This window comes from Trichoplax adhaerens, genomic scaffold, assembly GCF_000150275.1.
Source record: "Trichoplax adhaerens TRIADscaffold_1 genomic scaffold, whole genome shotgun sequence".
Taxonomy (NCBI): domain Eukaryota; kingdom Metazoa; phylum Placozoa; class Uniplacotomia; order Trichoplacea; family Trichoplacidae; genus Trichoplax; species Trichoplax adhaerens.
Genome location: NW_002060943.1, coordinates 8,408,212 through 8,432,034, shown reverse-complemented (window position 1 = coordinate 8,432,034; position 23,823 = coordinate 8,408,212). Strand labels below are relative to the sequence as shown.

At 32.1% G+C, this 23,823-nt stretch overlaps 4 protein-coding genes across 4 annotated transcripts; 1 reads left to right on the top strand and 3 right to left on the bottom strand.

The window, feature by feature from the left end:
* Nucleotides 1-1,514: 1,514 nt before the first annotated feature.
* Nucleotides 1,515-5,392, top strand: TRIADDRAFT_52261 (uncharacterized protein; the record flags this gene model as incomplete). The annotated part of the gene is made up of 16 exons (XM_002108814.1): nucleotides 1,515-1,623; nucleotides 2,010-2,258; nucleotides 2,439-2,489; nucleotides 2,614-2,763; nucleotides 2,866-2,941; nucleotides 3,048-3,122; nucleotides 3,203-3,271; nucleotides 3,409-3,559; nucleotides 3,789-3,872; nucleotides 3,970-4,065; nucleotides 4,140-4,210; nucleotides 4,369-4,481; nucleotides 4,618-4,709; nucleotides 4,838-4,943; nucleotides 5,052-5,188; nucleotides 5,267-5,392. The coding sequence occupies 16 exons, from the start codon at nucleotides 1,515-1,517 to the stop codon at nucleotides 5,390-5,392; spliced, it is 1,755 nt and encodes a 584-aa protein (XP_002108850.1).
* Nucleotides 5,393-7,509: 2,117 nt separating this feature from the next.
* On the bottom strand, nucleotides 7,510-10,116 carry TRIADDRAFT_52260 (uncharacterized protein; the record flags this gene model as incomplete). The annotated part of the gene is made up of 6 exons (XM_002108080.1): nucleotides 7,510-7,953; nucleotides 8,087-8,212; nucleotides 8,383-8,602; nucleotides 8,933-9,019; nucleotides 9,575-9,749; nucleotides 10,044-10,116. 6 exons carry the CDS (start codon nucleotides 10,114-10,116, stop codon nucleotides 7,510-7,512), a joined length of 1,125 nt encoding a protein of 374 aa, XP_002108116.1.
* Nucleotides 10,117-16,166: 6,050 nt separating this feature from the next.
* Nucleotides 16,167-18,592, bottom strand: TRIADDRAFT_52259 (uncharacterized protein; the record flags this gene model as incomplete). The annotated part of the gene is made up of 7 exons (XM_002108079.1): nucleotides 16,167-16,217; nucleotides 16,375-16,500; nucleotides 16,612-16,831; nucleotides 17,579-17,729; nucleotides 18,025-18,096; nucleotides 18,179-18,274; nucleotides 18,511-18,592. 7 exons carry the CDS (start codon nucleotides 18,590-18,592, stop codon nucleotides 16,167-16,169), a joined length of 798 nt encoding a protein of 265 aa, XP_002108115.1.
* A 2,773-nt stretch (nucleotides 18,593-21,365) lies between these two features.
* On the bottom strand, nucleotides 21,366-22,745 carry TRIADDRAFT_19828 (uncharacterized protein; the record flags this gene model as incomplete). Its single annotated transcript, XM_002108078.1, has 3 exons — nucleotides 21,366-21,802; nucleotides 22,063-22,192; nucleotides 22,548-22,745. Coding segments are annotated over 3 exons (765 nt in total), but the record flags the coding sequence as incomplete, so codon positions are not given.
* Between the last annotated feature and the right edge of the window lie 1,078 nt (nucleotides 22,746-23,823).

Below are 23,823 nucleotides of genomic sequence, written 5' to 3'. Positions count from 1 at the left end.
GCTGGGATAATGTCTAGACTATTTTTGGTAATTTGAAGAAATGAACAAGACACTTTAAATAACGCTACCTAATTCTAAATAGATATGAAACCCAAGCGTTTAGGGTTGGGAATAATCAGCGGAAAGCGCCTGTGAAATCAATAAGCTAAATTTAAAATTTCTTTGTGATGGCGTTATTACAGTATACATCGCTGTATCGTGAATATATGTATTCGCATCAGCAAAACACGAGATCCTTATTTCATTACATGGAAAGGTCTACTTACACGTATATAGTGTAAAAGAGCGTGTGTACCTGGCCATAGCAGCGAAAATCTAGTGTGCGCCTTGAAGGAGATAAATATAAACTATGCTTAAAAAGTACGTCGTATGATATACAGTATACAGTAAAATTCGTAGGTAAACCGATATTTCTCTCCAATTTTAATTTACTAGTAGAACCCTTTACTCGTGATATGCTCTGCATACTTATCTACTTTACTGAGTGGAATATTTCAGTATGCTTAGGATTTATTGATACGTATTTACTGCTAGTTTGCGAGTAGCTTGCATAATAAACTAAGCAAGTTGAAGTAGTATACACGTATTTGTATATTTAGTACAACACAGAGTGAATCAGTCGGCGGGTGTAATATTGAACATTTTAGTCATTTCTGCAACATTACTGTTCGTATCCATATACTGTTTTGGACTGGCTAAGTTAACGAAATAGACTTGGACAATATTTAACATACAGTAGTACTGTGGGTCACTATTAACCGCTACTATGTCAATATGACAGAGTACAGTAGGTAACTTGGGACAGTATTCGCCTACATGAATAACACGTACATGATATTAGCGTCTATTTAAGTATACTTGGTTTGCATTAATAATTATTATGCTACCACTAGGCTACCTTGCATGATAAACTAGGCAAGTTGATGCAGCATATTTGTATATCCGGTATAACATAAGGTAAGCAAGGTGAAGCAATAGACTGGTACAATATCGGACCTTTTAGTTATAGTTACAGCATTATTGTTCGTGTCTATCTGCTATTTTAGACTGGGAAAGTTAAAATAATAGACTTGGACAACACTTAACATACTGTATAGCAGTAGGTTATTATTAACCGCTATTATATCCAATATGATAGAACAGGCAATTTAAAATAGTATATACTGCCATAGTATATGCCGTCAACGTTGACAACTAGGGTCACCATAGCAACCAGGTAACGAATACAATATGAAAGCTTATCCATGAGCTAAATTCCCATACAAGTCTATTTCTATTTTTATGCTTAATCATCGCTTTAGTTATTAACTTAACCAGTAATAGCATCTAACTACGATATACAATAGGAACTGGCGATCGTCTATCCATACAAATTCTATATTACGCGATCATCACAGTAACACATTATTGTGTGTCGACTACGTTACAAACAGCAGTCAAAATTTCTTCATCATCACAACATCATACTTTGTAATTGGATTACTTACATAATTTAATACTATAGCAACGTTAATATGGCGTCTAGATCGTTTAAAGGTGGAAGAAAAGGTCGCGGTGAAGATCGTGATAAGCAACTCCACGATAAAGGTGGCGGCGGAGATCAGGGAGATGGTAGTGGAAAAGGTTAATGATAGAATTGATCAGCAAAAGCTAATGTGATTATTATTATAAGCATGGCTATATTATGCATATAAAAGTAAACGTTTATGATGTGATTATATTACAGTGATAGACTATATTATTGTACGTCTCACATAAGAAAATTACCCTGTGCATATACGCGTATAAAGCAGTACTCGTTTTGCATTACTTATGGCTAGTTGTACATGATAATGACACTTGCAGACTACCATCGAGATACCATTATAAATGGGCATAAGCGATAACAACTAGTGTATGCATAAATATAATAATATAAGGAAAAATCAGTTTAGTCAATAAATTGGCATACGCTGTCGTAGAGTCTTGAAGTTATATCTTTATTAGATTTGTTTATCAACATTTATCAGAACCCTATAATCCAACTGGAAATTTGGAGGTTGATTTTGGACAAATGTGCTTGCGAGCAGAGATAAATACTAAAATTGAAGTGGTCATCCGCGGCAAGGCGCAACCACCCCAATCTCAAGACCAAAGTAATGAACCTCCAGGGAAGGAGTCCAAGGGTAGTAAAAAAGATAGTGATTCTAAAGGTCATGGAAGAGACCATGGAAAGGAAGATAAGCATAAAAGCTCGTATGATGAAGAAGGATTTACAAGTAAGTTATGAGAGCAATCAATTTATTCAATGCCACTACAAGTATGGTAATTGAAGTTACGGGAAATAACAACTCAACTATATAATGCGAAATAAGTTGCCATCGTTACTCTAACACTGCATAAATGATTGGCTAGTCCTTGTATCTTATACCGTTTACTATTCTTTTATATCTTCATAGGGCATAGATCAAAGGCATCATTGCATATTATTAACCCTAATCAGGGACAAGGTGAGTTGTAGCTATAAAATTAGATCATTAAGGTTGATCATCGAAATCCAAAGATGTAGAAGAGAAAGCCACTTATTGTACCAGAATGAATGATAAAAATAATGTCTATCACAAACATAATTAGTTCAAAATCAAGAACCTCCAGCAGAGCCGACAGAACCGCAACCGACAACCTATTCCGTTAAGGAAAAGTTTGACTATTTTAAACCTAAAATTGAAGTAGAATATGATAATGAAGATAACAAAATGACGGCAAGAGAAGTTTATATCAGAGGTCAGCTCTAGCATATATTCAATTTCAACTTACTTACCAATGGAACATTTCCATAGTTCAACTCCATTTGCTTTTTTCAACTATATGATTTGATAATAACAGGCTGGCGCTTGGAGCTTCCAATAATAACAATTCTTTCCAGTGCTTTACCAAAGTGTTCTCACCTGACGACAATTAAGTACGATATAATATCTCAACATGATAAACTTTTGCAATTTGAATTAATGCTACTTCTGTACAGTATTTGAACAACCTTAACTAACATAGTTATTTCGTTTAATCAGCTTATGGAACGTGGGGTTAAAAGATGAAACATTAGCTGGCGTCGCAAGTCTGACTTTACTTTGTAAAAATTTAAAGTAAGCCAAATAATATTACACTGGCCATTAAATCAGATGAAAAACAACATAACGTGTTATCTACTTTTTATTAACACAAGGCATGTACATTTGGATGGGAATAATGTTCCTGGACAACGTTTCTCAGCTTTTATAACTCCTGAAAACTGGTACAAAACAGTGATACTAGTTTAATTGATTTTACGCATATCCCAATTTAAAATAATTATGTCGACAGTATTCTATTTATATGGCATAAATCATCAATATATTAATCTAATAACACAACCATCCTATCACCTCATAGCAATATCCATACGTTATCGCTTCGAAGCTGTGGAATAACTTCAACTGGTGCTACCATGTTGGGGCATGCACTATTTAAGAATAAAAGCTTAGTAACGCTCGATCTTTGCAATAATAAAATTGGATCGGAAGGTGCCAAAGCACTCGCTATGGTAATAAAGTAATCAATCATATAACATTTAAAGTTAACCATAGTAAAAGATATTTTCTATGGCGTATACTATCCTATCGCTACATTACTTCGATCTAGTTTATGCCAACCTGCCGGAAAGTATACGTATTAAAATAGAACTTTGAAATGCTGCTACTCTAGTCTGAAATTAACGCATACTAGAAATCATGAATATCCTAAATCTCTGAAAATTCTTTCTATATCGCTAGAGCTTGCGTTTAAATAGAACTTTACACTGCTTAATGTTAGCGAACAATGAAATTGATGACTCAGGAGGACTCAAACTAGCCGAAGTATAAGATAGTTTAACGCGCTTCTTAGTTCACTCTAGCCACAACAGCTTACGTTGAAAATTATTTTCTAAACTTACTCTACCTTGCTCTCATATAGGTACTCAATCGGTTCCCACTAACACACGAAGAAATAGTTCAGCGTCGATTATTGTTGTCTAAAAAGAGCGTATCAACTGATGATGGAACCCATCTGGTAAGGGATATCGATGATTCAACCGCTGAAATAGTCATATTAGAGAATCTACCCTATTTCTTCTACCATTCTAGTCTCTTTCACCACATAATCGCAAACATGACGGTGGATCACGCGATAATAGACCACAAACATCACGCCAAAGGTAAATCCCTAAAGTCAATTAGATAATCGCCTACTGATGGATGTTAACATTAGAATTTTTCATGCTATATTAACGAGACGAGTGGACGATAAAACTATTAGCTAATGCAAACCAATTATCATGGCTAATATATTCGATCTTCACCCTGTCTCTTACAGTATTCATATGTCGCCAAATGAAACGAAGATTCGTGATAAACCAAAACCTAAGAAAAAAGAAAGCAAATCCAAAGATGACAAAAATAAAAAGGATGACTCAAGAAGCAAGAAATGTAAGAGTTAAATTAGTAATAATGCGTAATCCAACTCCTATCCTAGCGGATACTCCTCTCTCTCTCTCTCTCCTTTACAATTACTTATAGTGATGATTACTATTATTGGTAATACTATACTATCATTTTGGTTTAGCATCTGGTGGCGACTCATCTAGTAGACCCAAAAACAAGAAAGCTGCATCGAATCGAAGTAGTGAGAAAAAGGTCGTCCAACAGGAACATGAGGTAGAATTTTTAAAATTGATCATTACTAGAGTAAATTGTGAGTTTGACGCCTGCATGAGCGCGTTAAAATTTAGCGTGATGGTGTTATAAATCATTTATGAATTTCTTCTATGTGTAAAAAATTCTAGCCTGAGCAAATTGAGTTGACAAATCCCCTTATGGAACCGATCGTTGAAGAAAATGGAGAAATTTACTTACGTGGCAATCGAACTCTGATCCATTTGAATCTTTCAAGTTAGTTTGAATAGTAATTCAACGTCAAAAATGAGATAGTAGGATATCCTGTATCAAGTGGTTTATTGTTATCGTCGTTATTGAACAATTTCTTCTACTTTAATATAGGAAATAAATTAGGAGAAGAATCAATTAAAGCATTTTGGGCAGCTGTTCAACACCAGTGTAATCTCATTCCACCAACGGACGGCCATGTTATAGTTAATAACAAAAGTGCACCAGGTTTACTTCGATTAGCATTGCAGGTATACTAGAGTAAGAAGGTTATTTCCATAGAATCAACCTCAGCAATAATCATTCATTTTAATAATTCAATTTGACAGCGTAATAAAGTCGATCCATCATCAAGTGAAATTATGAAATTGTTAGTGGCTAAAATGCTGACTCGAGATCCAAATTATGTGCCACCTCCTGAAGAAGTTAAAATGAAATCGCAAGAAGATTCATAGAATTTGTAGTGATGTTACTAATATCACTTCTGAGTAGAGTATGGTCAATTTAAGCAACTAAATAGTCTAAAACTTTAATAGCTATGATATACTGATTGTTATATCCAGTTCATCTTAATGTATTTTATAAGAAATGGATGGCAGTTAATGCTATCAATCAAGCGAATTAAGGGTGTTCTATCTCAAGTAGTCACTGTATATTATATTTATTTTCTCGTTCAATTCTCCTGCTGTGAATTAATTGAGTTAGTGTCGAATGGATTGGACATAATAGAGTAGGACTAGGAATGTATAGTTGGATTATATTGGTAATTATACAGAATTTAAAAGTATTCTATAAACATAGTGGATCGTATAGTCATCTTGATCTCAGTGAGTAGAATGGCATTCAATGCTACTTTGTATAATAAAATTTCCATGGTTTTCATTTACTACGTCTAGGTTTTCAGTTAAGGTATTGATAGATTTTACATCTTTCAATTTAATTGCTTAAAAACACATATAATATACTCTAGGACCTTCACATTATAATACTATCATAATAACTAAAAATAAGCAGTATTTAATAATTACTGCACGAATTAATGCGAATTTTCTAGCGACAGTCGTCCAAAAGTATCCTTCCAACAAGATCTGAACATAGTACTTTTGAACTCTGTCATTCTAATTTGAAATTATGTGAATTGGCATTTGCTACCTGTCACAAAACAGCTTTCGTGATCGTTCCTGAACTAAACTATCTACTTTTAAGGTTCCCCGACTAACTCCGGAGATCAGTAAAGGAAAACTAACTTATTCCTATACTATAGAAAACAAGTCCAAGGATAAGTTTATCATTAGCAAATTTACTAGTAGCCACTTATCATAGAGCATCAAGCTCCATAACACTACCATTTACTGCATCTCGTTATTTTCTGAGCACGTAAAGTGATATATTATCTTTACACAGAGATTAGAACATGCCTGAATTCGTAAAATAGTAAAAATGACTAAAGGAAATCCAGGACTTAAAGCGTTAACTTGAACGCATGCATAACTACCTCGACAATGATCATGGGTGCTTTTGCATTTACAGTACTACAGTTGGTTTATCCCAATTTATATCTACTATGTATTAGAAAGTTTCTCTAATTACTGACATCTTGACCATATTAGTAAAGCGGTAATATCACTAGGATCAACGAGATACTCCAGTTTGTTCTTCAAAACTTATGCTTCTATTGAGCAGATATCTGACTGCCAATACTTTCTTCAATGAAATAATGATGTCATCAAAGCGAACTAGGTATTACAGTTGATTCTTCTAAGCTTTAATAAGCTGTATCGGATAAATATCCTGAATGCTGATACCTTCTTTAATATGGTAGTAATGTTGCCAAAGTGAGCTAAGAATTCCAGCTCACTCCTCTCAAGTTCGATCTTTCTTGAACAGTTACTCTGATCATCAGTAACTTGATAAATTAGCAAATTAGCAATATCTCAGAGCGAACAAATTACTCCAGTTTGTTCTAAGCTAAATCCTTGATCGAACAGTTATGGTACTTTAAATTACCTATATCTTAATTCCTTTAGCAAGCAGTAATGTGGCTAGAGCGAACTAGAAATTCCAGCTTATTCTTCTAAACTTGTTCGTATATGTTTATTTAACTGCTACTCTGATTACCAATATCTTCACAACTGGTAAGTAGTAAATCACGAAAGTGAGATAGATGCTCCAATATATTCTTCTAAAATTAAGCTAATATTAAACAATTACTTGGATTACCGATGTCTTGACTACTTTAGCAAAGCAGCAACATAATAGCAAATTAGATACTCCAATTTGTGATTCTAAGCTTAAATATTATGAAATAAATCCAATGATACCCAAAATCTTCTTTAGTAAAGCGGTCATGCCCCTAAGATAACTTAGAAACTCTAGCTTAACTTAACTACTTTTACGAAACAATTATACTTTAAAGCAAACTAGACATTTCTACTTCTAAAATTATCAAACAGTTCCCATGGCTACCAATTCTTACTTTGATTTATTCTTTCAAACTTAAAATCTTTTACTGAATAATAATTTCGATTCCAAAATCCTCTTTAACAAAGCAGTAATCCTGCTAAAAGGTGTATTATTTTAAATTCTTTTTCTTACATAAAAGTAACTTAGTTTTACTTGATATCGCTAGAATATTCGATAGAGGTATCGTTAAAATTAGAAAGCCAAGAATTAATAGCATAGTTCCGATAATCTTAGTCGTTGAAAAAGTTTGATTTCGAACTAAAACATCAATAGCAGCATTGATGGGAATTCCCAGCAATGGTCCCATTGACATATAGATGGGATAAGTAAAATTAATACCCAAAATCATAAGTATACTATAGAGAAAAAGGGTAAATATGCATAGGAAAAATGCAGTCCATGGAAAAGTAGAAAAGGTAATTTCTTCAACACCAGTAAAATATAAAATAGGAATAGGGATCCAAAATAGGATGAGAGCTTGAAAACACGTTACGCTTAAGTAAAGGCTGGCTCGAGCTAACGATGCTTCTCCAATAACTTTTTTCGTCAACACCTAATTTATTGATAAAGACACAATACATTGAGAACCTACAGCTAGTAATAACCTTTCTTGAACATTTTTAATGCTTTAAAATGCCTTCTGCATCCGTATAATATCCAGTAGAATTAAAAAGTTAATTACTTACTCGATAAACAGCTGCAAAAGCTGCACTTCCAGATACTAAAATGACTCCAATTGCTCCAAAAGATCCAAATCCCTCAGAGTAGGCTATTACCACAACACCCGCTACTGACATTAATACAGCCAAAAACTAGTCACGATACATACAGAAAATAATCAGTAATTGTATTAATGAATTATTAATGCAATTCTCTTCATAATATTTCTAATTTATAACACTGTATAAGATATTCTTAAGCTCTAATGATCATCATCGAACTTATATATCGCCTTTACAAAGATTTCAAGCTTAATTTATACCCGCAAAACTACAAAAGGCTCATTCAAAACCAAGAGAGACAGCACGTAAACTATCGCTGCTGAGGCGGAGAAAACGGCAGTTACGTCCGTTGATGAGGTATAACGCAAAGCATAGAAGCTAAGATACGTTGCACCTGTCGACAATGCAGTTATTGGTATTAGTCTGAGAAAAGCAGACATAACTCCATGCCTATGCTGCCCGAAAATCTTGGAAGCTTGCCTATCAATTGTAAAGAGTTAATTTACATTTAATAAATTTCTAATGGTAAAAGTGCAATGAAAGATGCTAGAGTTGCGTAGCAGCTGTTTAATATATCTTATAATTTATATCTCCATAGGATAAGGAACGAGAGGAATTAATTATCTTTATGTTATTAGTATAGATACCTCTACAATAATACGGTATAAAATTTTTGAATAGTTTGAAATTTTAAATAAAATGAAACAAATTGTTTCTAATTTACTATGCCAAGTTGATTGGCTGAATATAGAAATGCAAATTTTAAACGAAGGCAATTTAAAACGAGTTATTTTGCGATCTACATCTTACTTATATGTTTCTCGATGACTTTGCCCACGAAAAGTATAGAAAATGGATACTGCTGGATAAATAAAAACAGCCATGGATCTTGAAGACCTACGTGCAAATACAGGAAAGTGGCAATAAAACGATGGTTATATCTAAGTATATTTTTTCAGATTAAATGAATACTATTCTGGAATTAATGTAAAGTTGTAAAAGTTTCAATATTTTAATTAGATATGATTTTAAGTCAGTAAAAAATGGACACATAACAAGATCCTATCTGACAACAGGCGCATAATTAAGATATTGTCTAGTAAAAGTCTTAGAACTTTTAAATTACATTATCTTTAATTAAATGACTTTAGTTCTATAAAAAATTGACTCATCGTAAGATCTAATCAATCATACAATTAAGTTAAGATATGGATAAGTAGATGCAATAAAATTTCAATATTTTAGTCAGATAGGATTTTCTTTACGTATAAAACTACATATAACAGAATCCTAACTAATTTTATAATTAATTGATACAAGCCGTTATAACGTAGAAGTATTGTAAGAAAATGTATCGCAATAGGACTAAATGACGAAGCTATTCAAGAAAAAAAGTAGCTATGATTTTCTCTATCAGTCGTAAAGCCTATTCCTATTGCTTATAACGATTACCATGCTACCAGTGATGTAGAAGTAAAATTGCCTTCTTCGTATAAATCCTTTCCGAATTGAGTTGCACCAGCAGTACACACTGCTATAGCTATGACAAAAGCTACCCCAATGATGATTTGTTTTCTTGATTGGGCCTGTTTCTTGTTACCTGGTTGGTGATCCTCATCTTCTAAAACTTTAAAAAATACAATTATAGTATTACTATTTACAGTAATTGATATAACAGGTGGACCGCTATTCCACACCAACTATGGCTATATTATATGTAGAGTAAGTAACCAATTGGCATTGATTATAAATCAAAAAATCTTTACCATTAAAATCTGATTTTAAAAATTCGTATATACCGCGTACGAGTTATATTATGCTATACCATTTGAAATAAAATAGTTGATAACATTCCTTATATAATACTGGTAGCTATCGCTAGCAATGGTTTAAGATTGTTAAAGGTATTATGTTGATTTACCTGCTTTTTGTCCAAAATTCGCCGCGATGGCTAGTTGATAACTGTTGATTGATCCATTGCTAGCTTTCTTCATTCCTCCTGTAATGAATCAATTATATAATTTATATATACATATGCAATGAAAACAAATAGACCATAGTTTAATTGGAGAATTTATAGTAACCTTGTAGTCTATTTGTACGTTTAGTAATCAACCTAAGTTAAACTGCATTGGATTTGATACAATTACACAGTATAGCTATGAAGTATAATATCACTATGATAACATAATCCTGTCTGCGCATAATTTCTTGAAATGCATAAATTGTTAGGCTTAGCTAAGATATTGCTAATGGTATTTCCATTTCCATCAGGATAAGAAATGGAATAAGAGCTAAGAATACCTTTAGCTATTAGATCTGATCGGTCTTGTTTAGTGTACCGACCAATAATTCTCTCCTACTACAGTTATATTATCAATATCTCAATTTAGCTGATAGCAGTTTATCTTCCATCACATATAAAAAGAATCAATCTTACACAAGCTAACTTTCTATGATGATTTGCGGATAACCAATGCTCTGATAGTGACTATAAATATTTTACTGTATCATCTAAGTAGGACATTTCTTGTCTTTCTTAAAAAATATTGAACATTTTTTTACTACCTGAAGTATTCGTTTCCTTACCATACAGTAACATGACTGGACTAAATTATTGAATCTCAGATTTTATTTAATAGCCATATGCTACAATTATACTTTTTCTCCAGCAGGCTCAAGCTGAAGAAGGCATAAGTGGATTTAAAAGTAATTTATCGATAAATTTATTTTGAATGGTAAAAAATTTTTGCGTGAATTATTATTTCGACTTTCTCATCTCGTACTAACCTCCGTATTTATTTTTATTTGATTTCTCTTACTGAGGAAACTTTGTTAACTATTGCCCTCCAAGGATTATTCGCTTCACGTCTATCTTACTGCTATTATTAAGGGATTTCTGTTGACGACTTTGCTTTGACTTATTCAAGCACTTGCTTATTTATTTAGCTTCCTCGTCTTCGTTAACTCCGTGTCTGTTTTTATTTGCTTGTTACCGTCTTTGATGAAAATCTGTTAATATTTGTCTACTTTACTCGCCTTGCTTTAACTCCGTCTCTACTTTTATTTAATAGTTGCTATCCTTGACGAGATTCTGTTGATTTTTGTTTGGCTACACTTGTCTTATTTTAACTTTGCGTCTACTTTATCTGGTTACAATTATCCTCGATGGAATTCGGTTGATTGGCCTGTATCTGGTGCACCCGTCTTATTTTAACTGCACGTTTGCTATTATGTGATAGCCACTATTCTTGATGGGATTCTATTTATTGATCCTTGTCTGGCTGAATTCTGCAACCACTTTTATCCAATGACGATTCTTGAGAGATCATATGAGAAAATAAACAGAGTACCGTATTTATAAATGCGATTCTAAAACAGGCATTCTAATAGTACGGATAAGTACTCGTAGCCCTAGTATACTCTTAGGAACCTCAGAAGTTGTAGTGATAATAATCTGCTCCATATTGCATAGCTATAAAAGTTAGGCACTAATTACGTATCTATTCCGTTAATGGCACTGAAGGGTTGAAATCACTTAGCACGAATCTTAATAGCTAATAACTAATATATAGCTAATAAATAGCTAATGATACTTTGATTAATTTTGCTAATAGGTGGATTAGATCATTTTAGATTAAATAATTAACGAACTACAAGGCATCGTATCTATACTATATATTAAAGTTTGACTATCTGAACTTTGCACGTCTAGTTATCATATAGTAGAAGACTGTCTATTAGTCTCTAAACATATGCGGATATTACTAGGAATACACTAAATATACGTCTGATTCACATTCGCATCAGATCATTTCAGCTTAATATTGAAGGAAATAAAAGAGTATAGTATCGTCGTAAGATGTACCGCAAAAATTGCCTGATTCACCATTAATACATTGCTAATGAAGATTGACAGTAATATACTTGCTAATAATTGGATTACTTTATTTCAGCTTTATATTTTAAGGATATCAAAAATATTATGCCATGATGACTTGTACTCGTACTATAGGAAATTGACTGGCTACTTGCCTAGATCATCTCAAACTAACAAGAAGGAAAAGATGTCAATGGCATGCTTACTGAACTATAATAATCATGTCCATTGCTGGTCTTCACTCACTTGTTACGTTCCAGTACGATCTTGAATCGAATCGATTTACTTGATAAAATTGAGCCTAGTAAATTTCGTCGATAGTCCTGGCAATCATTCGGTGACAGACCTACGCGTATGTCTATCTACCAAATAATAAATATTATACCAATTGCTAGCCTTTGCTTATTAGTTATGTTCTAGCAGGTGCTTGAATTTAATTATTTTACTTGATGAAATTAATCCAGTAAATCTTACTGATAGTCCTAGCGATTATTCCGTGATAGACCTTGCCAACAATACAGTTTAAAATGGTAGATAATGCTTTAAATCGCCGTCTGGTCAATACTATCAAATGCCATGGACGTCCTTATGTATGGATATACAGCTATTCGCTTAATTAAATTAATGGTATAAGAATATTAACGTGATGAAGATAGACCACCTAGGGATTTAACTTAACACAGCAGCGAGACTTGAGGATTTCATGGACTCTAAAAATCGCGTTTAAACAGAGAAAATGTCTTGCCTATGTTGTCGTCGAAAATCGAATTTCTCGAATATCTTTGGTATTCCTTATCATACAATCAGTGCATGCATCTTACTGATCAAGCTTTGGGTCTAGAAAATACCAACTTGTAAACTTAAACATCAATCTACAATTTAGAAACCGTCGTTAAATGTCTGTCTATTCGCTTATTTTTTCTTACTGCTACACTGATGATGAGATAAATAAAAATAATTTCACGTCTTGCGCCTACAATGCCATCAGACCATACGATACAATAGCCATTTTAATAAGTGTGCTGAATTATTGTTTATACGTATGCTCCACCTTTATTTAATGTTATTGTTATTTGTTCTCTATTTTATGTATTGTAGCTTTATCACAAGTAACTTTTAACTAGGGTAGCCAAAAGTCTAGGAAAATACATTAACGTACAATGTACATCTTGACATCTAAAACCAGTATAGCTATACTACACATCACGATGTTGAGCAAAGGAGACTAAATGATTGATTGGATGTCATAAGTTCAACTCCAGGCGAATTTATAATGGTATAAAATTGATATGATTTAATATGTCGACAGTCTATCAGCGCAGTAGGGAGGGTAACCGAACCTTTCTCAGATCTATCTATCGTTCAAAATGGTACTGTAGCATAGACATAAACAAACTAAATATTGCCAAATCTTGTCTACCTAACTTTCTGTCAAGAGTACTCTTAATTGCTAAATCTAAAGTAGGCTAAGTAATTAAATCGGCCTTTAGCATCGCAAAATCACACACACGAGTATAGCCAAATTTTACTTTGCTTGCGAGTAGAGAATTGCCTTTCAGTAACAAAAATACTGTATGGTAGTTCTATGTATTAAAGCAGGATCAAATGGAATTGTCACATATATCTCTGCCATTGAGCCCGTATTCTCATCATTTATTATTCAAATTATTATTGTTATTTCTATTATGACGATGAAACTGACGGCAATGATACGAATCTTACGGTAGAAGTTAATTGCAATCGATAAAGTCGAGACTTGATAAAATAATTACTACTAGCTCGCCTTGTGCTTAATCGAGCACTGTGATATCATTTATGATTAAGGGGAAAATTACAGCAACCAAAAATATATAGCATTAAAAATTGATAGAATAGAAAAAACTATGAAGATTCATGGATACACAACTAGAATTATTGTATTGTATAAGATTAGGAGATTTTCACCTGCTTCTACTGGTTATATAAGTTGCTTTATATGAATGGATTTTATAAGTACAATTGTACTTCTAGTCAAAAGGGTCTTGCTTTAGGATAACAGTAATATAAGTGACCATCTGGCTGGATTTACCTTTGTTGTTGTTACCGTGGTTGGTTACTGTCTTAGCATATGGCTTGTACCGTATTCAATTAGGCGGTATATGCTTGATTTATAAGATCAGCTTCAATATGCCTTTCAATACAAATTTAGCGGTTTGATAATGGTATTAAGTTATTATATTACTTTTCCTTTACGGAAATAGGGCATTCTCTATTTAAGATCAATGTTTTAATAAACAGCATAAATTCATGAAAGCTCTGTTAAAATTTGATACGGCATTTTGATGATACGCCAACATATACAACATCAAAGCGTAAAAATAAGTACCTAACTTCGGTATAATTCAAGAAGATTCAATAGAATTAAAGAATTTTTCTTAATTATTTCTGAAGTAGCGTACAAGTTGATTAAGTTCAACATCTACTCTATCTGATATAACTCGTGCTACTCAAAGTATCAGTATTTTGGCACTCTATGGTAGCCGTATATGCATATAATATACTGGAATAGTGAACAACTCAGAATAAGATAATGATCGCATGTTACTGTTCTTGGCCAAAGTATCTATTTCACTAAAAAATTACGTAGCATATCGATATAGTATTATTTCATAAAGTTGAAGTTATTATTAACTCGATTAATACTGAAATCGCTAAACTCCTATTCCCACTCGATTAGGGAGTATAGGAGCTTTGTAGTATCTTCCGGATTACTCTGCTTTACCAGCCCCGAAGTAATTATGCTCTTCAGAAAGAAAGAAATAGCAGACGCTATATAAAAATCGAGGAGTAAATTTCACTAACTAACTTAATATCTACTACGATGACCAATACAAAAGAAAATGGGTGAATGACTATCAAACACTATTTTAGACAAGAAATAATCAAAAAATTTAAATGGAGATCTAGTCTTCGTAAATTACTGGGACAGAATTATAAAATATAGATCCTTCATGTACGATGCCGGCAGCTTAGTGCTTCAAAAGCTCTGCCATAATTTAAATAGTAAAGAAAACGGATTAATATATTTTACACAGCTATACTGTAAACATTTATCTTTTGGCTCAATTTTAAGATTTATTACGGAAATACATCGAATGCAATTTCATAATAATTAGCATATTTAATGGTTTCTTCGTACTATAATTTTACCCATTTTCGACCTTGAACATTTGTTATAGAGATAACTTATACATTATTTTACGACACAAGATTGAATACTATATTAAGTTTCAAATATCTAATAAAATTATTTGCAAGCCCTTTTTCCAATACTTCACTGATTATACAAGAAGTGAAAATAAAATAAAAGCTTTCATCTATTATCATATTAGTGTAGCACATCTAGCCTAAAGATATGGTAGAAAAGTCAGGCTTAGACGATCTGGTATAGGTAAGTGTAATTAAGACAAACGATTTATCAAGAAATGATGTCAATGATAGCTTACCGATGTATTAGTTAATTTAAGCCAGTTAAATACAGCATGCATACTATAAAGTTGGTCTGCAAAGTAAATTACGAATAGATAAACGTATTTTTGCTGATACAGATATAATAATGTTAAGTGGAATAGTGAATACTATAAATGCAATAATTAACAGGATAGTACCTATAATTTCTAAAAGTTGAAAATTTTGATGTCGTACAGTTGAATCAATTATAGCGTTAATTGGTATAGTTAGTAATGACCCAATCGAAATATAGATGGGATGGGTATAGGCAATGCCAATGCAGACTAACAGATTAAATGTTGTGCGTAAAAGTATAGTCAACATAAGCCAAGTCCAAGGAAAATCGGGTACTACAATCACTTCTACATTTGTAAAGTGTAAAATTAAAATAGGAATCCAAAAGATACAAAGGGATTGAGTTCCCATGATAGTCAAGAGAAAAGTCGTCTCAATAACTGATGCTGATCCGATAATCACTTTGGTAACAACCTATAAAATAGTGATATGAAGACAGTAGAGAATTAATTGGCGAAAATTTGTAAATCAGCCATTGAATCTTGGGCCATTCTATCCGATAGATGATAAATAATTAAAAATAGTAAGATCTATTTTTGGTCATGAAATTTCTAGATTACTTAAATTGATGATACTATTTTTTAATATATTCTAGTGTATTTAATGAAACAATGCTTCATTAATGAAACTGCGATGACATATCGTCTTATTCTACATAAGATTAATTATGATATACAGAAGATAGTATTATTACAATTCGAAAAGTATGTTTCTGCATTTAAACTAATTCATTTTATAGTATCATTTTCGGAATATAATAATAGAGTCAATCAACAGTCAGTGCTAAACTGATACGATCTGTACTAACCCGAAAACTAGCTCCACAAAAAGCGGCCGCTAGTGCCAAAAATACGCCTGATACTATAAAAGAGCCGTCTTCTTTGGCAATAGTAATCAATACCACGCCAGCTAATGAGATTACCACGGCCAAGAACTAAAATAGTAGCAAAAATTTTTATAAGAACTGATGAAAAAGATCAAAATGATATGAAAATTATTTGGATAAAATATGTAGGTATATACAATAATATGAAAGCGAAAATACCCGCAGGAATAAGAAGGGTTCTTTCAAGAAAATTAAAGACATAACATAAACAATTGCTGCGGAGAAGGAATATATCGCCGAAACATTTGTTGAGGATAAGAATGATAGCGAAATCAAGTAGAAATAGGCAATGCCCAATGATAGGCAAGTTAATGGAATAATTTTGATAATGGTGATTCTCAAGGAAGATCCCTTTTGCATATAGAATTTAGAAGCACGCCTAAATAGATGGTGTCAATAATACATAAGCATAATACTTTTCCTAAAATTTATGTGCAATATTTACGATAGATATCGTACAAAATAAATAAAACATTATTTTATTACTCATATAGTAAGCTATATGTTTCTATTTACAATCGATACAGACATGATTCTTAGCTTATAATTTCATCGAATACAGATAACACACAGCAATATCATAATTACTATAAATTGAAAATTTTCATACACAATTAAATAGACTGAAATATATATGATATTTAAGTTACAGCTTGAGCAGCTGAGATTCCGAAGTAATGTTATATTTTTACAGATATTATTTTAATTTGCACTTTACATGTAAATTTCGTCGTAGCTTTGACCAGAAAATAGTAATGATATGACTATTATGGGATAGAAGATTAGCAACAGCGATCTGGAAGACCTAAATTTAAATACAAAAATAACAATTGCTAAAATCACGCTGCTAACAACTGATGCTAAATTTTTCATTTTTAGACATTGTTAGCATACACTAAAGTCGTTTGTGTAATTTGATTGTAGCTATTAACTTTATTGTTTTGTAAAAATCGTGGTAGTCTTGTTATGCTATTACAATAAGAACCTTAATCATAGCTATAAAATATTCCAATTTTATAACGAAAAATTTAAATTTCATATTTACTTATAATTTATTCCACCTTCAGTTTAATTTTTACGTCCAATATTAAAATAATTTAATGTCCTTTACTAAGTATTTCGTTACCAAGCAACTAGTGAGGCTCCAGTGAAATTACTAGTAGTATATAGTTCTTTTCCAGTTTGGGTAGCTGCAGAGAGACATATAGCATAAACAACAACTAGAATGACGCCAACAATAACTGACTTGGATGAATTTTGGTCTTCAACTTGTGCTTCTATAAATGCAAAGAAATACAAATATGCGAAGGATTAGCAACGGTTTACAGAAATACTGTATTATCATATAAGCATTGTATTCGTAACAAATTTACTTAGACATCATAATTTCTGCAAGTTCATTTCTTAATGTAGATTAATTTATCTATATTAGCCAAACTTATGAGATAACTTATATTTATAAAATCATAATATCCACTTAGTAAGTCGTAGTCATTACGTTCATATAAGAACGAGTAAGTATAATGATCTAGATTTTTATCTTCTATAGAATTAACTCAATGTCTAAATAACCTGTTGGATTTGGTATTGCTTCATCTTCATTTGCCGTACGATAACTTTTGCTCGATAAATCATTTGTATTACCTATCAGTGTAATTAAGTAGATTTATATGCATATTTTCTCAAATGCTTTAAGTGATACCTTAGTCTTAAATTATAGATGTACCAGCAATTAGAAAACAGTCATCTTCGGCTGTCGAGTAACCAGCTGTGCCAATTGTAGAATTACTATCTAGGGTGGAGGGTTGCCCATTTTCTGTAGCTGTAGGTTACACGAGTATTTGTAAGACAATATGATAAAAATCATGAAAATATACATGCAATATATATTTGTACAAGTTGATGGAAATCATCTCACGATGGGTTTTATTGCCATAAAAATAGATGAATAGAAATAAATGACTAGTAAAGTTAATATTGGTAGTTTAATATCATCTAGTCTATCAAAATTATATCTATAATGTACTTTTAGGAGAGAAAAGAAGTTAAAGAACTTACTGCCATATTGAGAATTGCGGTTAGCTCCGATGAGAGAGCGAGATTCATGTGCATCTGGATTATTCTGATTTATAACTACCATAATCTATGAAACATGAATCAAGAACGATTATGGCCTAACAACCAAATACAGTGCTTCAACAAAGTGTAATTTAGATAGTATCAACCTTGTGACGTTTTACTCTATATTCGTGTAGTCAACAAGTTATTTGTTACGGACAATGCAGCATATTTGTTAGCTTTTATTCTTTATCAATAGTTACTTTAAATTATAAAAGCTAAATTACTATTATCAATTACCAACATTTCCTAAGCTACATCATGTACTCGTAGAATAGAAATTCCTTAGTTTGAATTTCAGAATGGAATTAAATAGGCTTATATGTCTGATTATTAGTGAAAAATTAATAAGTGAATGTTTACCGACGAAAATTATTCCTATTTCCCTTCAAGGCCATTGGTCTATTGCTTATACTATTGCGTAGTATATTTATGAATGTACTCGAAGTCTAAAATATCTTCGATAAACTGAGCTACAATACAAGGTCTCTTTTTCTTCTTAATACTAGAGAATGAGTTACTAATAGTCGAGAATTTGCGTACTGTTAAGCATAAAGAAGTGCATTAATATGCTCAGATCAAGCTTCATATACAATATTTTTTATGAACAATGAATCTTTATTGAAGTGATTCTAAGCATTCTTAATGCTTGATAGTAGCAACAATCATCTCAGTATGGACTAGTGTACTGTTATAATGAAGGTTTAATCGAACTATCGACTTGAGCGATTTTGTTCCTGCAATTAAAATCTAAAATAGCAAAAGTACTATTTTAATCGTTTAAATCGTCTTATCTACTTGGTTAAAACGATAAAAATCAACCATGTTATGCAGCGTGGAAATAAATTTCCCTCAGTAAGTATAAAATCAAGATCACTATAAAGAAATATTGAAAATACCCAATGAATAGCGCGATTGATTTTAAAGAGCACATGTATCAAAAAAAAGCGAACCATGGAATATAGCTGGTAAGTTGAGTAAAATTTAAGTGTAAGATAACGTACCGGTTAAATATAGATTGAAAGGGTTGGAGACTCGAGCCGTTATCTGCACGATTACTCGATATTCTTTATCCTGATGTTTCCTTAATCGTCAATTTCTGATTATATATGAAATCAAATAATCGATATGACAGCATGTATTCAACCTACGTAGAAAGATTGACTGACTCTTACACACAGGGGCTAGTACACAGCTATTACGATCCTATACAGTGTTAATTATAAACAGAAAACTTATTTTGATGTATCAAAATGTTTAATGACTGCTAAGAATCAATCTTTAACTATCATTTTCATATCAATTGACTAAAAGCTCTTACTAATTTCTTGCTTGTTTCAAAGTTAATACTGTGGTATGAACAAACTGCTGTGATAGATATGATTACTCTTATAATTATTTAGTACGAGTACGTACATTAGATTAGTACACTTTGTATTGACAGATACTTGACAAAGTATAGCATGAGAAAAGTATGTCTATGTTTACTTCAATAACAGACTATCTCTTGTTTTGCTAGTACGCAATTGAAGATTATGAACGACTCTACTATAAAAATAGGATATATAAAAGTGAATAATAACTGATTCAGCTGTTGATAATTTCCCAGTACTTTTTGACATTAATAAATTAGTTGATATTGTTATAAAACCATAAATTAGTACCACCCGTACTGGTGTAGAAAATCAACAAGTAGCTAGTCAAACTAATCGTAATCTATGTACTAAATTGAAGACTAAATCATTGCTAATATTTATTTATATAAGAATAAACCTGAAAAACAAATAAGGGGACAATTTATTCAGTACGTGATCGTATTACGATTACGAATCATAGAATGAGTAATAACCAGAAGTCATTAGCAAAGGAGTAAGAGAAAAAATCCTGGGTCCCTAACAATACGAAGCATTGAATAGTATCGAGTATATGCTACCAACTACTGATTTCTTCTACTGCACTATATAGCATACGAATATATTAATCAACAACCTTTAAGGAGTTCCTCGGATATACTTATAACACTAAATACAGCGTCATATGCACGCATACTTATATAGGCAGGATATCTTATAGAATGTTGTTAAATCTTCGTTAATACTGTATATCCTCAGTTAAAATTACTAGAAGTCTTATAATTATCCTCTTTATGAAATAAAATTATTAGTAGTCTGGAATATCATCATTAATTGGTTATGCATTTCATTCATTTTTTAACGAAAAATGCAATTTCTTATCAAAATGTTAGAGTTCAAAAAGTTCGAATTAAACTAAAATTAATTCGATATTAGTTGATGTATGCAACGATATTATTACAAGAAACCTTGATATAGTCGTATTATTGCAATACTGAAACTGTATAGAAGTTAATCACTATAGATGGTGAGAAATTAAACATGCATGCATATATAAAATCACCTTCATCATCACATACATATTTTAAACTGTCTTACCGAAAAGATATCGCACACGTACAATTCTTTATTTGTACATTCTGGGATAAATGGCAGATAAATTTATAACATTTGTGAAACAAGTTGTTTAAAAATTCTAAGTTGCTTATTGGGATATGATAAGATCATTTAGAATGTTGCAGCAACGTACTTTTATTTAAATCAAAGGACAAATGCTATTTTATGAGATAGAATCCTCAATATATTAGGATAATAATATTAGTATTAAGAAATCCAGTCGCACTGAGAGACGCTGCAAGTTGAATTAAGATAATTTTAGGTCTTGTGCTCGATGTATTAACATCAAGGCTAGTGGTAATGCTTTCATCTCATTCTAATTCAGAATTAATTTTTAATAGGTTTAAATGTAATTAATGAACGAACTTTAGCGGAAAATGTCAACATCAATGGCAACGGGACTGTCAGGATTAAAAATCCGACTACTAAAAATACGGTGCCTAATATTTTGTAGGTGTTAAAGACTTCCTGTCGATACCCAACATCAATCGCTGCATTCAAGGGAATAGCCAATAGCGGTCCTAATGATGCATATACAGGATAGGTAATAGCGATTGCAATACAAAGAAATAAGTTATACAGAACATGAAAGAGAACAATTAAAGGCAAAGTCCAAGGAAAGCTTGCAATTGTTATCGGCTCCACGTCAACAGCATGTAAGATTACAGTGGGAATCCATAGCGCCAACATACTATAAATGCCTAGTAAGGACGCAAATAAAGCAGCTTGAGATACCGATGGATGGACCATATATTTCTTTGCAACTATCTACAATGAAAAAGTTTCAAATTCAGAAGGAAAGTATGTCAAGTAATATAAATTAGATACCATCCGGTACGGTTTTGTTTCATAGTTATCAAATTCACCTTTAGTATCAATGCTTACTGTACAATGCCGTAATGGACATCAACTCAAGGTAGATCAAACTAGCAGTTAAATCGATACGCTGTAATGTATCCTTACGAATATGAAAGCAATCCCAACGCAGTAAAAAATGCCAAATATTAGATTTACTTTTTCATACTTACTCTGTAAACAGCAGATATTAATGCACTTGCTGCAGCTAGTAAAACACCAATTGCTCCAAAAGATCCTAACCCCTCGGAATAAGCAATTAAAACTACGCCTCCAATAGAGAAGATCACAGCCAAGAACTAAAAGGGTTTTAATATAAACATTGATGTCAAGAAAGATTCAGATTGGAAGATAAAGCAACAGTTTACAACTCAAATGATGCAGTAAAACATTGTAAAACATGTTAAAACTAAGCAAGTATACCACTGTATCCTAACATCTAATAATCTCTTCTTCATATTAAATTAACGTACTACATGCTACATCACAGTCTATTTAAACATCATTCGAGTAGTGGCAAAATGCAGCACTACGAAACTTTCACACTCTAACTTCCAATTGCACTATTGGCAGTAGCTTCACACATCCTAGTTTTTAACTTATATTAACAGCTGAAAATTTAAATTCTATACTTATATTTATACGTATTCCTACCCGAAAAATAACGAAAGGTTCTTTCAGCCATATTATAGAGAGAATGTAGACAAAACCCGCGGCAGAGGAAAAAACCGCTGTAACATCCGTAGAACTGGTAAATGTCAGAGCGTAATAGTAGGTATACGTTGATACAGCTGTTATGAAAGCCAAGGGTAACATTCTGATAGCTGCACCTTTAAGAGTGAACCCATCTTTACCGCATATGAGACCAGCCTCTCTAAGAGCAACACGTAATTACAATACTACTATAAATATGATGCAGAAGTTCCAAAGTGATCATTGCTATGACTTTATACTACTGCTTTCACTTTTGGCTTAATTTTACAGCTATTAACGTTAAGACGCTAAAATATAACTATGATACTGTAATCTAGCTAAACTGAGCCTTTCTCAGGTCTACATATTACTATCGAATTACTTAAAAGTGTCATAATGGCTTCGGCCAGAGCAAAAGAAAATCATTGAAATTACGGGATAACTTATAGTTAATCCAGTTCTAGATAACCTATAAATGAGACGAGATATCAATTTATTATAAGGTTAAATAGTATTGTTTGTAATGAAATAAGGAACAGATGTCTTTCAAATAACATATATTACTGCAGATATTTTTTTGGTTTGAAAGAGTAATTGTAATGTTCAAGTCTTTACCAATTCGCTAACGCAGTAGATGTAAAATTTTCCTGGTCATAAGAAACCTTTGTAAACTGTGTAGTTGCGCAAACACTTATGCTACTACATATTACAATTATGACACCATACAGGGTTTTTCGTAATGAAGTCTTTGAGCTAGCTTGTTTGCCTAGTGCATCTGTGGTGAAAGTAAGATTGTGATAGTAATACACTTAGTAAGATAACAGGTCTGTGAATAAATTTGATAAAAAACTTAGTTGATAGACTACAGTTTGTTAACTTGGAATCGACATTATCTATTTATAATTAATTGATAAAAGCAAATAAAATGTAGTCAAGAGCTAAAATTAAACAAGTATATCTTTATAGTTAATTATATTAATCAAAATTTGAGATACCACCATGCACAGCCATCTCATAACTACTCATGGAGTTGACATCGTCACGGCTAGCATTTTTATCTATCAATTGTTTAAACGAATAGTAAAAACAGACATTAGTTCGAATCACGATATGGTTAATCCTTCCTTGATTGCATAATATCCATTAACTTGTGTACATCTCAAACGATAGTAACAAAGAAGTATTGCAAGCTAAGTCATAAATATGCTGAACTATTTTAACATGAAAGTATGATTCG